General features: G+C 44.4%; 1 protein-coding gene across 1 annotated transcript in view; it reads left to right on the top strand.

The window, feature by feature from the left end:
* NEK4 (NIMA related kinase 4) overlaps positions 1-15238 on the top strand; it is a 64937-nt gene that overhangs the window by 21456 nt on the left and 28243 nt on the right. Inside the window, exons 6-8 of the mRNA XM_063427597.1 lie at positions 5773-5881; positions 7361-7732; positions 14538-14594. Of these exons, the coding sequence (XP_063283667.1) occupies positions 5773-5881; positions 7361-7732; positions 14538-14594 (538 nt within the window). The remainder of the gene's footprint in view (positions 1-5772; positions 5882-7360; positions 7733-14537; positions 14595-15238) is intronic.

Genomic DNA, 15238 nt, shown 5'->3' with positions numbered 1-15238 from the left:
AATGAATGCTGCAGCTAGACTGATTTTCCTATCCAGTCGGTCCTCTCACACCTCACCCCTCTGCCAGTCCTTACATTGGCTCCCTGTATCCTATAGGAGTCAATTCAAAATGCTAACCCATACATTTAAAGCACTGAACAATTCCAGCCCCTCTTATATCTCTTCACTGATCCAGAGGTATGCCCCTCCTCGTACCCTCCGCTCTGCCCGCGACCACCTCCTGACCGCTGCTCGCACCCGTAACGGCCAACTCCAGCTTGCAGGACCTCTCACGGGCGGCTCCTCTCCTATGGAATAACTTGCCTACTGCCATCAGACTCTCCCCTAGTCTTCAATCATTTAAGAAGGGCCTTAAAACCCATCTCTTCAGGAAAGCGTATGGCCTCCCAGAGTAATCTCTCCCTTACATACCTGTCGCTTGCTCTCCTATGGGATAGTGCTTTGCTCTCTCCTCCAGCTCTGCTTCACTCCTACTTGATATTTCCTATCCTAATGTTTCTAATACCCCACCTCCTATAGACTGTAAGCTCATTTGAGCAGGGTCCTCTTCAACCTATTATTCCTGTAAGTTTTCTTGTAATTGTCTTATTTATTGTTACATCCCCCCTCTCAAAATATTGTAAAGCGCTACGGAATCTGTTGGCGCTATATAAATGGCAATAATAATAATAATAATAATAATAACATATCCCAACCAAAATTGTTTTCCTTTCTTCTGCAGCAAGCCGATAAGTACCCATAAAGCTTTCACATTTTCCCTTTTTTCTACACATCAAATTCATACACCCACCCTGCTTATAAAACCCGTGCACACCCCCCTTAATTAAAAAAACACAAAAAAAACCCTGCCCCCACCCCTTCACATAAAATTATATTCTCTACTCACATTTGATGATGCTTCTGCGCTGACCTGCTCTGCTCAGAGCCTCCGACCACTGGTGCCTCACAGGATGATGGAACCTTCTGCTCCGTGAAGGCGGACAGACGGCAGCGCCACACGTCGCTGCAGTCAGTGGCGCGGCACGCACCATACGAATTGATTGGGGGGGGGGGGGGTGACTTATGACAATGCCTGTCATGGCACCCCCCTAGTTAGTGGCTCCCTCCCCCCTCCACCCTCCCCCCCCTTAGTACGCCACTGGTCTGCATACTTATATCAGTGTGATTTTATTTATTTTTTTAATACATTTGCAAAGTACTGTAGTCAGGTTTTTGCCTTGTTTTTTTGCACAAATTGTAGTATAATGCTGCAACATGAAAAAAATTAAGGCGCCTGAATACTTTCTGAATACACTGTGTGTCTTATTAACCCCTTAAGGACCAAACTTCGGGAATAAAAGGGAATCATGACATGTCACACATGTCATGTGTCCTTAAGGGGTTAATTTAAGGCTGTAATTAGACCAATAGCTAAAATGGAGCAGCATAACATCTGGTATCATGGGGAGTTGTAAACATATCAAATAAATGATTGTATTCTATAAATAATATATGAAGGGACAATCCCATGTAACAGAAGACATGCCTTAATGCCACATTTCCTCCAGCACATATTGTTTGGTGTTGTTTATGTTATAAACGTACATGATGTTTCTGAATTGTCCACACAATGTGTAAGAAGTCTTGAAACCATAACTAAGTATTTCTCAATGCTTTCCTATGGACGCTCTGCGCGATGGCGGCGAAATGTGCCTCCAGCATCGCAGATGCGCCTCTAGTGGCTGTCCGGAAGACTGCCACTAGAGGCTGGCTTAACCCCAAATGTAAACATAGCAGTTTCTCTGAAACTGCTATGTTTGCATCTGAAGGGTTAAAACCTGAGGGACCTGGCACCCAGACCACTTCATTTAACTGAAGTGGTCAGGGTGACTATAGTGTCCATTTAAGTAAACGGTTAATGGAACACCAAAGTGTTGGGATACAAACCTGAAATAAAGTGGCCCAGAGGACTTTAGCGGTTCTTTAATCAGAGAGAAAGAGAAGTGTTTAATTGTACGGAACTGAAATACGTCTTGTGTGTCATATATATATATATATATATATATATATATATATATATATATATATATATATATATATATTTCTCTCAATTTACAGCAAGTAGTAGGTCTGGGTTACATCTTTTATTTTTTAATTTTTTTATTCTTTATTTTTGTAGTGCTTATAGACGTAACAAGGTGCACATGCGGTACCCCAAAGGCAATCCACATGCTTTTGCAAACATTACAGTGAGGTATATAACAGCTTTTGCACATTTTTAGTATTAATTTGAGTAAGATTAGGATGTAACAGTGCTTGTAATTATTCTTGGCATAGTAGGTGCAATCTAAACAACTGGTTTTACATTAACGTCTGGCTACATTGGTTCTGTCATATTATGTTGAAGTCGTCGACTTCAAAGTGTATGTTTAAAAGTTAGGCTTAGTCTGCGCGTCTGTCGATCTGTTAACATCACAAATTCTGCATACATAAGGGTTCACGTGAGTACTACTGGTTGGCTTTAAGAATTGTCTACATCGTTAACCAACATATTATACTAGGTTGCACGTTTGTTGGTTCTAAGCCGTGGCAGGAAACATAAAAATGAAGAAAAAACAACAGGCCATATAATAACATCTGACCACATGAATTGTATTATATACTGCTTATGAAATTAACTTTAAGGTGTATGTTTATAGCTATAATCAATCTTAGTCTGCACGGTAACTGATCTGCTGACCTTCTAGATTATGCGTATGTTGCAATTCAAGTGAATACTGCAGACTAGTACTAGGAACTGACTGCGACTCTAATGTACAGGTTATAGTAGGTCGCTCATTTGCTGGATTCGTGCTGTAGCAATAAGGGTAATGAAATTAAGATTAAGATAACACAACATTCTATACAATAACTTCTGATCACATGAATTCCTGTGAGTGCTGCTTGTGTAATCAGCTCCAAAGTGCATATTTAAAACTGTGTCTAGGCGACATACAAGGGCTGCAGAGCATGTAACAGTACTTTTCAAGTCAAGGAGAATATCATTGCATTCGGTTATTACTAGCGTGTGTCAGGCCCAGTAACATGGAAGTAAACCATAAATGAAATGTCAGTGAGAAGCTTATGCGAAATGTATCCTTAGCATACGTTAGCAGGTGGCCTAATGCAGTGCCAGTGTATGTTATAATGTGTGGACCTTGTGTGTATGGTGTGCTCTGCTGATCAAGACCTGCTTGGAGCATAACTATATATGCTGGGTATAGGGAAATGTGTTAGTCTCTTGGCCGCCTGCCCCCTTGGTGTGGTTAAATTGTTAAACCGTGAGATAAATAAACGGAGAAGTGAGTGCAGCTGAACTAACTGGTAGTGACTTGTGTTCCGCTAGTGTGGGTAGTTTAGCCGTGCTGTATATCCGAGGAGAGACTAGGTGCCAGGGGGTAAATAAAACCTAGGATGCCTTAGCTAGGATGCGGGCGTGCTGCCGTTGGGCGACCACTTAAGGCAGGAGCCTACTAGTTACCTCGTGCCGGAGCAGGCGGTGGGCCAGTAGCAAGGGGTGTTATGATTAGTACTCACGGTGTGTTGAGCAACAGGTGATACGAGTTACGGTAATGCCTGGGCCGCAATCAACTAGCAGTGAGACAATAATAGGAGGCATGCAGGAGAAACATAAACAGTTAAATCAATATTAAAATTAAGATGATCGAAACCAAAAATAACACATGGAAACATTAGTCAGGCCTGCAGTATGTGGATTGCTTGGCCTCGTAGTATCGGTCACTGAAACCCGGGCAGGGTGTTAAATCTCTGCATTCCGGTCATGTGGTAACTGTAGCATATGGGTCGGGTGTTAGTCCCTGTGGTACAAATGGGGTTGTTCGGGATGGGTCCCAGGTGCGGTTCGGGGATGGAGTGCTCTGGCAGTGTGGCGGCGTGAGGGAGTCTCGTGGTAGGCCCAAGGCCTGCAGTAGCTGTGCTGCCTCGCTCATGTCGCGGATTTGGTGGGAGTCTGTACCCTGATGAATGGTTAGTGTGTGAGCTGTCTGCCATTGATATTGGAGGTCCCTTTCTCGTAGGAGCGTGGTGAGTGGCCTGAAAGAGCGCCGCCACGCTAGGGTGTCGCTCGATAAGTCCGCATAGAAAGACAGTGTCATGCCCTCGAATTGGAGTGGTGGTTTTCCCCGTAAGGCGGTGAGGATTGCCGTCTTGTCTTGGTGCGTGCGGAAGGCTAGGATGATATCCCTGGAGGCTGAAGCTGGTGCTTTGGGTGAGATGGGGATTCGTAAGATACGTTCAGGGCCCGTTCTTTCAGCTTGAGTGTGTGACAGTATGGTCATGAGCAAGCGATTAATGAGTGGTGGTAATGCCGCTGTGGGTATTGCCTCAGAGATCCCTCTCAGTTTAATATTATTGCGCCTTCTGACATCCTCTTGGTCCGCCATGCGGCGCTCCATGCTCCGCTGCTGTTGTTGTAGGTCACTCACGGTTTTTTGGAGTTCCCCAATGTCTTGGGTGTTCTTTGTGGAGGTGGTTTCGAGGGTGTCCATACGGGTCGTCAGGCCTCTCAGGTCCCCCCTTAACGCCAATATATCTGCCTGCAAGCTGGTTTGAAGATCTGCGAGCAGTTGTTTCAGGATCAACGTGGTTACCGGAGAAGAATCCGGTGAGGGTCTGTTAGGCTGTGGAGGTATTCTTGGCGCCGGAGCTGGTGTGTATTCTTCCCCCGACAGGTCATCGGAGAAGTCTGAGCAGCCTCCGTGGAGCGCCGCCATGTTGTGCCCGCTGGCGCCATGCGCTTGTCTCCACATATCTCCTATCGTAAGCCCTGGGGTGGCTTTGTCTGCGTGGATTTTCTTTGATTTGCGACCCATGTCGTGGGGGGTGTACCAGGGTTCCCGGTTCTGTTCTGGGGGGTACACAGTTTGGGTATAATGTCCCGGTTTTCTCGTTTGGGCCTAGGAGCTCCGATTTGGTGCGACTGCTGTCTGCTGCGGCTAGGCTCCGCCCCTCTGGGTTACATCTTTTAAAGTAAGACAATGGGGTCTACTTGTGACAGTCGAGAGAATATTTTGGCTACTCAACCCCACTGTTGAAAAGATTATCTTTTGTTTGGGATAAAAGCTGGACTAATAGGTCTGTGCCAGTTTTATATTTGCAGAATATAACTTTGTCACCAAGAGGAAAGATAAGCATCTTCAAAGTTTACCCAGCACACTTGTCGGAGGGACAGAAATATAGTATGCATTGAGCAAACATACACTTTGATAAACTCACTGATATTTGGAAGGCCCAATTTGCCCATTAGATCTTCAAATTTGTTTATGCCCCAGTGGATATATGCTAGCAATGCCATATAAACAGGTAAAAGAAGTGTTCTACAAAAGCAACTTGGGGAAATTGTTTTATTTTTATGGATGCAATTCTCTCAAACCAGGTAGGCTTACATTTTAAATAAAATAAAAAAAGGATTTGGTGGTGCGGAGCTGGATGGCTTGCTGGTCAGTTACACCCCATGTGAGCTCTACAAGAACTAGCTGAAAATCTCCCTTTATGCTGGCTTATTGCCTGCATCAACAGAAAATATGTGTCTTGAAGTTACCTGGAAATCTTGTTGCCTCCATATTATACTTTCTAGAAGAAGGGATGTAGTGAGTGAGTGCTAGGGTTGAGTATTAATAGCAGTGGATGGGATGACAGTGGGTCTTTTAGACATGTGCTCACTAGAATGAGAAATAGAATGCTGACCAATTGGCGATGCTTGTGAATAATCAAATTTTTGCATTTTATAAAAAGCCCTGAGAAACGCAGAAAGAAAACTTCAGAGTCCTCTTCCAACAAGAATGATGGAAGTTCGGAGCTTCAAGCAAGGGCAGGTTCTGACCACACGCAGAAACCTCAAAAGGTAAAAACCTGGACATTCCTCTCAAGCTGTGAGATTTCTATTTTCACTTTCTTCAAGATCACTTTTCATTATCTATGAGATGGCAAGGATTAATGAGAATACCATTTATTTTATGCTTTTGCTTCAAAGGAATATAAACTCGTGTTTGCCATAGGAAAACGTAATTTGCCCTCTGTGTTTTTCTTCATGTAAGTGTTGTGTAATTTATTTTAACCCTTAAAGGGATTCTCCAGTGCCAGAAAAACATATCCGTTTTCCTGCTACTACAGGACCCTGCAGTGCTCCTCTCCCTCCCACCCCCAATCCCATGTTGCTGAAGGGGTTAAAACCCCTTCAGTGACTTACCTGAATCCAGCGCCGATGTCCCTCGGCACTGGGTCAGGCTCCGCCCATGCTCCGGGGGTGACCTAATGCGCATGCGCGGCAATGGCAGCACCCAGCAGCACCGCATTTATGCATGTTATGGGTGAGTGCAGCCCTGTGGTTATATATCTATATCAACTTGAAATTATAGCTTTTATTCAATGTTTGCTAACTAAAAAAAAAAAAGTGCTGTTTCATTTTTTTTGCATAATTTGAAGTCCCTCGAATGCTATCATTTCAAGTTGGTATGTATCTATGCAGACCAGCACCGGGCTGACTATACTATACATACTGGAGTGCAAGCAAATGGAGATTGTGTGTGTTTATTTATATATAATTAAAATAGGTCTCTCTTTACAGGAAGTGTTTATGGAAGGCTGTGCAAGTCACATGCAGGGAGGTGTGACTAGGGTTCATAAACAAAGGGATTTAACTCCTAAATGGCAGAGGATTGAGCAGTGAGGCTGCAGGGTCATGTTCTACACACCAACACTGCTTCATTAAGCTAAAGTTGTTCAGGTGACTATAGTGTCCTACAAGACTACTTAAAATCACCTCTATTAGCAAACAAGTATGGGGATTCAGTTCCACTATACGACCATATTGTGTTAAGCCCACCACTACTTCACAGTACCCCAATGGGTCCTACACTAATTTCAACGTGGGAGACAATAAATAGTGCTAATGCCAAATAAGCAAAAGTGGATTTCAATAATCTGTTGTAAGGGAATTCAGTGTCAAAATTAGTGATTGTGCTTTGATGTATACTCACAATGCATATCATATACCTGCACTATGAAAATGCTAATTAAAGTGATATTACTCCTCAAGTATATACTTTCCTGTGGTCACCTCCAAATGGGCCCCTGAAGCTTTAACACAATTTGTGTGTCAGTGGCCTATGTGAAACGGCCATGTACTTAGTAAAAAAAAAATTAATACAGTAGTTGTAGCAAAGAGGTTACTGGAGGCATGGTCCTACATGTGTTAACTTCCTCTGCCTTCCCCTTTATTATACCTCTTCTTGGTCCTTCTCTGTTGTGATGTAAATACGGTCATCCCATGTGCTTTTTATTTGAATGCAATTGTCAATTTACAAAGTATCTATTTTCACAGAACAAAGTAAAGAGTCCTGTGAAAAACAAGCCAGCAAGTCCTGACTCAGTCGCTAAGAATCGTATGAGCGAAACAGTAGTGTCCATTTCAACACTTAGCAAAGTGGATATTGATATCCTGGAAACTGAAAAGGAAGATTCTAATTCAGAACACGTTATGCTGGCAGATGAACCCAGAACACACCTGAGTGTGAAAGAGAAGGATTTAAAAAAACTGAACATAATGTCCTTGGATCAGGAAAACCAGGGCAAGACAAATTCAGCATCTCGTGCCACAGGAGAACAAAGAAGACTGAAAACTGTGCCTACTGACAACATAGACACCTTGAAGCTATTGCAACCAATTCAGAAGAATGATACCATGCTCAACGCAGTGAGTTCTGATTCACAGCAAGCATTGTGGGTACAGGCAGATGAACCCTCTAGATATGTATATATGCTTCTTTCTAGGGACAGATATTTCACGTAAATAAATAAGAAACTGCAAATAATTTTATTAAAGACCCGGAGGCTCCTATTATGCACTCTTTCTTTATTTCCCTCAGCAGCAAAGAAACATTATTGAAAAAAAACATTAAAACAGGTCTGCCTTCCAACAGGCAATGTCCGCCTAGCAACATGATCATCCAATCAGCGACATCCTTTCCCTATAGCTGGCTGAGTGTTGATGACCATTTCCTCTTTCTTTGCTGCTTTCCCTCAGATAAGTAGTTCTCTCACAGTTCTCCAACTGTGGGATACTCTAATGCTTATTATAATTGATTTACTATTTGTAATATTGGTACTTTAATTGTATGTAATTGTTTTTTGCTATTACTGTATTACTTATTTAATTATATGTAATAGTACCCTGTACCTTTATTGGTACTAATTAGAATCATGTTTCTATACTTCTCCTTTATTCAGGACTTAACCCTGTAGTGGGTACCCTGATTGCAGGACTTTACAATCCTGGTTACCACTTAACAAATACCCGCTAAATTTTCGCGGGCATCTGACCCGACCGCGCGTGCGCGCCCTATCAGGCAAGCCCCAGCGGGAATCCTCCGGTCCGGCTGTATGCCGCGGTCGGATTTAATTCTGACCGCGTTGTCAGCCGCACACCACCTCTCTCTCCCCTGCGGCCGGGTAATTAACAGTACCGCGATCGGCGGTTACTAGCTCTGTCGTTCTCTACCGCGGCGGCCATCTTTTTGGTTTCCGCCGTCGCGGCGGCCATTTTCTTCTGGATTTTTCCCGCCCTTTAACTCTGGAACGCCCACTCCATCCCTTGATCGGAGTTGGTGTCCAGTATTAGTGGCGGACGGTCCCCCCTTTCTCCTGCTCTCTATTAATTGATAACAATTGTGAGTAATTTGTATTTGCTGTTTTTACAGTATCGTGTATCTGGTAGTTTTTTCTGGGTTACTTAACCCTGATCTAAACTTAGTATTAAAGTATTTTAACAATTTCTGCCTGTCATTACAATTGCAATAATGCAATCCCCTAATGATTTACCTGGTCCCTCAGATACAAAAGCTAACCCTCAAACAGCCTTGGGTTTCCCCCCTGTAGTTTCTGGGGATGAATTGGACTTCCCAGCATCAGAGGAAATTCAGGCTATTATGGACACTACTGTGTCCAAGTCTGTCTCTAAAGCCCTGGCATCTGCCATGGACATTATGTCTTCCTCCATATCAAATCATTTACCCAAGCATTAAGGCAGGCCCAACAAATGGTCCCTCCGACCGCCATGCCAGTCGCGATACCATCCACTTCTCACCCACCACGCCCCGGCCGCAAAGCCTCGGCAAAAATAAAGCACTCCTCCAAACCAATGATGGACAGAAAAACACCTGTCACAGATGGCGCGAATATTAATCCACCGCGCAAAAGAGCCTCTAGCCGGGCAAAAGCGGCTAGACAATGGAAGTGGGCTAAAACCCAACCTGAATCCACTGAGTCAGAACTCAGTTCAGATGAGGAGAGTGCCCCTGACATAGCCTCAGATCAATCTAATGATTCGTCCGACTTAGATTCGGACTACGGAATGGATGAGGAGTTTAATCCCTCCAATAAAATAGATAACACTGGCACGTCCAGTTCTGATTTGAACAAACAGGGGAAAATCCTTGACCCGCAGGGCGAACCATTGTTCGAGCCGGATGATTTACGTCATCCCCGCTCCGCGGAATGGTCACCGGCAGACCATGTGGCGCAATATGTTGCTTCACGGATTCGTAAGCCTTTAGACAAGGCAACACGAAATAAGCTGAGGGCCGAATGCCCACGCCCAACCATACCAGACGAGGTCGGTAAGACACCCCAAGTCGACCCAAAAATCATACAATTTCTGAGCAAAACGGGTTGGAAACCTAAGAAAGGCTTAGACTTTTCGCTCTATAATTGCCAAGACAAAGTCTTGGATATCTTAGGTCCAGCAACAAAAATTTTTGAAGCCGTGGAGGAATCCTTGGCGCAAGACGAGGCTTTAGACCGCCTCACTATTAGAGGTTGGATTCAGAGGGTGATATGCCTCATAGGCAATGCCAATACAGCTCTTGCTACAGAGCGTCGCAAATCTATACTGATTAAAATAGAGCCCAAACTCGTAAATATGGCTATTACTGAACCAGGAGCCCAAGCAAAAGGGTATCTTTTTGGAGAGTCTTTTGTGAAAGACCTGGGCTCATATGTCCAAACATTCACGGCCTTGGACAAGGCACAATCAAATCTAAAGAGGGTGTTCCACCCAAAGGTTTTTGTTGGGGCCGGCAGAACAAGGGGCCGTCTGTCCGGCAGAGTCAATAGAGGCTCGCGCCCGAGCCGAGGCTCCTATATGGGGAGAACCCCCTTTCCTGACCAGAGGTCCACTCCGACCTTCTTCCCCCAACGAGGCAGACCTTGGGTGTCGAGAGGTGCACGAGGCGCTCCTTCAGGAAGACGTCCTTACGGTAAGCTACCTTCCTCAATTTTCTTCACATGTGGCGATAGGGGGCAGACTCACACATTTTTCCCACGTCTGGGCTCTAATTACGTCAGATGTGTGGATCCTCAAGGCAGTCCAAGGGTATCTCATAGATTTTGTATCCCTGCCTACTCAACTCTCCCCACCCAGGGAGATTGTTTTTTCCCCAATAGACATGACCCTCGTCTCCGAGGAAGTTCGAGATTTGGCACTCAAAGGTGCTATTCAAGAAATCCCTATGTATACCCCGGGTTTTGTGAGCAACTTATTTATTGTCCCCAAAAAAGGGGGCGGATCCCGCCCGGTCATCAATCTCAAACATTTAAACACCTACGTAACCTACCATCACTTCAAGATGGAAGGCATCCATTGCCTACGGGATCTGCTCCAGCCAGCGGACTGGATGGTCAAACTCGACCTAAGAGACGCGTACCTCACAGTACCCATTGCGCAGGCACACCAAAACTTTCTGCAATTCACATGGCAGGGAAGGAAATGGCGGTTCCGCTGCCTTCCCTTCGGGCTCTCTTCCGCACCTTGGTGTTTCACCAAGCTCATGAAGCCCGTTATCGCACTACTACGCAGTCGGGGGATTCGTCTAATCATATACTTAGACGACATCCTGCTGTTATCCCAGTCAGTATCCCTACTCCATATTCACCTCGGTTGGACCACAACCTTGCTACAGAATCTGGGCTTCATTATAAATTGGGAAAAGTCCATCCTAGTCCCCACTCAACAAATAGAGTTCCTAGGACTCCTGGTGGACTCAGAAACGCAAACATTGCATTTACCAACCTCCAAGATGAGAAATATCAAGAAAGAGATAAGACGAGTTCTTACCTTTCCGCAAATATCGCTCAAACACCTGGCCAGAGTGATTGGGCTTCTAGCGGCCTCCATACAGGCCATATTTCCGGGCCCCCTTCATTACAGAGCCCTACAGCGCTTACAAGCGTCACACCTCAGAGGCGGCGCCTCATACGAGGATACTCTGACTCTAGACGCAGAAGCGAAAAAAGAACTCCAATGGTGGCTCCTACACATGGAGGCGTGGAATGGAAGAGCCATCTTCGGCTCAGCCCCAGATATAGTCATCGAGTCGGACGCGAGTTCTTACGGTTGGGGCGCACGCTGCGGAGATATCTCCACAGGCGGACGATGGTCGGAAGCGGAATCCAGGCTCCATATAAATTGCTTGGAACTCCTAGCAGGATCCTTTGCGATTCGCAGCCTCTCCCCGACACTGTCCCAGTGTTCAATCCTACTGAAGATGGACAACATATCGGCTGTCCGTTATATCAACCACCTCGGTGGCACAAGATCCAAAGTTCTAGCGAATTTGGCTCGAGATTTTTGGCAGTTTTGTCTGCAACACAACATGACGGTCAAGGCGGAATATTTGCCGGGGTTATGCAACACTACGGCAGATTGGTACTCCCGCCACCTGCGGGACTCCAGCGACTGGCACCTCGATCCCCAAATCTTCCAACGCATTTGGGATCTGTGGGGTCCTCTAGCAGTAGACTTATTTGCCTCTCGCTTGAACTCCCAACTTCCGACCTTCTTCAGTTGGAGGCCAGACCCCACGGCCGCGGCTACGAATGCATTCTCACAAGACTGGTCAACAACCAGGAACTATGCATTCCCTCCATTCGCCCTTATCCCTCGTTGCCTCCTCCATCTACGGCGCCACTTGGGCTGCCTGGTTATGATAACCCCCCTATGGCCCTCGCAACCTTGGTTTCCTCCTCTGCTGGAGATGGCCATAGATCATCCACGACTCCTCCCGGATGCCCAATCTCTCCTCCGGGACCCCGATGGGAACCCCCACCCCCTGATACTTCAGGGTCTCCTCCGCCTCATGGCGTGGCTGATTTCCGGGGACCCTGGTCAATCGAGGGAGTTTCGCAATCGACTCTACGACTTCTCGAGGGCGCATGGGCACCCGGCACGAGACAGTCTTACAAGTCTGCTTGGCGCACATGGGATGGTTGGTGCGTGGCACGGGGTGTGGATCCCCTATCAACTCCTGTGACAACTGTCCTGCAATTTTTGACCTCCCTGTATGATAACGGGAAAGCATACAGAACGGTAAACCTCTACCGATCAGCTATCTCAGCCGGCCATACCGGCATTGACGGGGTTCCAATAGGACGACACCCATTGGTTTGTCGCCTTCTAAGAGGTATCCGCTTCGCAAGGCCACCCTTACCTCGCTATTCCTCCCTATGGGACGTTTCCCTGGTACTAACATTCCTGACTCGGTGGCCAGACAACGAGTCTCTATCCTTAAAACAACTCTCAGCTAAACTAGTTATGCTGTTGTGTCTAGTCTCATGCAAAAGAGTGTCAGATGTTCGAGCTCTCGATGTCACTGCCCGATCCTTCACCCCAGAAGGAGTCGTCTTTGACATCTCACGGAGGACGAAATCGTCCTCCAGGTCGGTCCTGTATCCAGCGTTTCCCACGACACCGATCCTCTGCCCAGTAGCATGTCTTAGGGCGTACGAAGCTCGTACTGCATCTCTCCGGATGGGGTTGGACCCCCAACTCTTCATCTCCTTCCGTAAACCACATGCTCCGGTATCCTCTCCTACCTTGGCCCGCTGGGTCAAATGGATCATGTCCTTGGCAGGTATTGATACCTCCATATTCTCTCCTCATTCAGTTCGCGGTGCCATGGCCTCCAAAGCCTCAATGGCGGGTTGTCGCTTAGAAGATATACTGAAGGCGGCTGATTGGTCCGCAGAATCTACTTTCCGTAATTTCTATTTCAAACCAATTCAGCATTTCGCAGAAGCCGTGATATCACAGCTTTGAAATAGCATAATAGGAGCCTCCGGGTCTTTAATAAAATTCAAGGATTTTACAATTATCATGACGGAAAGTCATGATTTTATTAAAGACACGGAGGCGAGTATTATCCCACCCACCCACCCTCGGACGGCTCAGTGGTGGGTCGAGGTAAGTTTTCAAAGACAAAGACCTCTCCAAGGTAAGTTCAATTTGACGGTAGTGATTGTATCATATATCTACATTGCTCTAGAGCGATATATAATGATGGGACTTTATTACCACTGTTGTCCTCAGATTGGTAGTTGCCTCTTACTACTGTTATGAAAGGTTATCACTGTTTACTCAGACATTTAGACCTATATATATGCGGACAACCCATAACTTTCAAGAAATTACCATATTTCTCTTGTTCCTTTAGCGTGACCTGGCTAAAAGACCTCTTGGAATCACGTGCTTTGTTACGAATCGTTTGGTTTACTCTGGTTTCCTGTTCCGAGTTTGAGTTTCTTCGGGAGTCGCAAGAAAGAAAGAGGAAATGGTCATCAACACTCAGCCAGCTATAGGGAAAGGATGTCGCTGATTGGATGATCATGTTGCTAGGCGGACATTGCCTGTTGGAAGGCAGACCTGTTTTAATGTTTTTTTTCAATAATGTTTCTTTGCTGCTGAGGGAAATAAAGAAAGAGTGCATAATACTCGCCTCCGTGTCTTTAATAAAATCATGACTTTCCGTCATGATAATTGTAAAATCCTTGAATTAAAATGGTATGTCATTTAGACTATCCTACAGTGAAAGGGTTAGTAATGTTTACAAATGCATTGCTGTATAGTTTTACATTGCTTTGCAATTATTACAATTCTATTAAGGTTCAGGTGAGTAGAATTCTAGTAGTCTTTAGCCTTTGTTATTAAGAAATGTCAATGTATTTTTAGAAAGTTAAAATTACTTTTTGGATAAGTCATGATAAACTTTTGAAATAAAAATGCATCTCCATCATTCTTCACTCATCTTCATGTCGGTACCCTCTTATATTCGAGCACTGTTTTCATTAGTGTTAACATTGCTAATTGGCTTTTAGCACATGACATTTTTTTTTTGTTGGGGACCTGTCATTTACTGAATTTCACAGAATTTGTGTTTAATTTTGGAAGTTTTTACAGTTCCTGTCCTTTTTAAACTATAAATAAATTGAAGTTTATAATGAGTTGCAGAGTGTCCATCCACAAATATACTCGTCAAAATCTGCAAGTTACTATTTTATTTTAACAATCAGCATTATTTAGTATGTATGTATATATATATATATATATATATATATATATATATATATATATTCTATATATTCTATTTTCAGTTCTGCTTGGTTAGATCTATAGCAGAGTTATGTTTTTAATGTGTCCTGTAATTCTTTTTTTTATTCCATTTTTGCAGGAAGACCTGGAAGATACAGATAAACTACTTGAGCCATTTATTCCAGTGATTGAACCAGTAAGTTTAAACCCTCTTCGACTGTACAGGTCTTTATTGCCTGTATTAAAGACAGTAACTGACATGCTTTTAAACATTAGACATCTGAAAAACCTTCTTATACAATATCTGTATGTACAAAATGGCAACAATGCCAGATTACAAAATGACCTTATCTGTGGAACTTATGTCTAAATGGGATGTGAATGTTAAAGAAACACTCCAAGCACCATAATCATGACCATGCAACGCCAGCGTTACAGCCCTGGCACCTCTCAATGTAAGTAGCTATACGGTTTATAGCAGTTTTTTTTTTTTTTGTTAATTTTTTTCTGTTTAATTTTAACCCCTTCACGCCGTTAGAGTATTTTGCCATCCTGAAAAAAGTAAGCTTTAATGATGTTGGGGAAGTATAGCACATCAGCCCCCATGACCCGCATACTTACCTTGCCCGGCGATCTCGATGAGGGAGGAATTTGGGGGGGATGGTGCGGAGAATAATTAACATTCAATACACATATACAAAGTAAGAATTACATATATTTTGTGTGTATGGTTAGCTCCTCCCTATCTCTAATTAGACAAGAACCAATTAAAAGAACAGTATAAATAACCCCTTCTACCCCCTGTGGGGATATTTATGGGATAATAATGTAAACAGATGA

The sequence above is a fragment of the Pelobates fuscus genome, chromosome 7, assembly GCF_036172605.1.
Source record: "Pelobates fuscus isolate aPelFus1 chromosome 7, aPelFus1.pri, whole genome shotgun sequence".
NCBI lineage: Eukaryota > Metazoa > Chordata > Amphibia > Anura > Pelobatidae > Pelobates > Pelobates fuscus.
The sequence above is the reverse complement of the archived record's forward strand: the minus strand, read 5'-3'. Positions and strand labels throughout refer to the sequence as shown.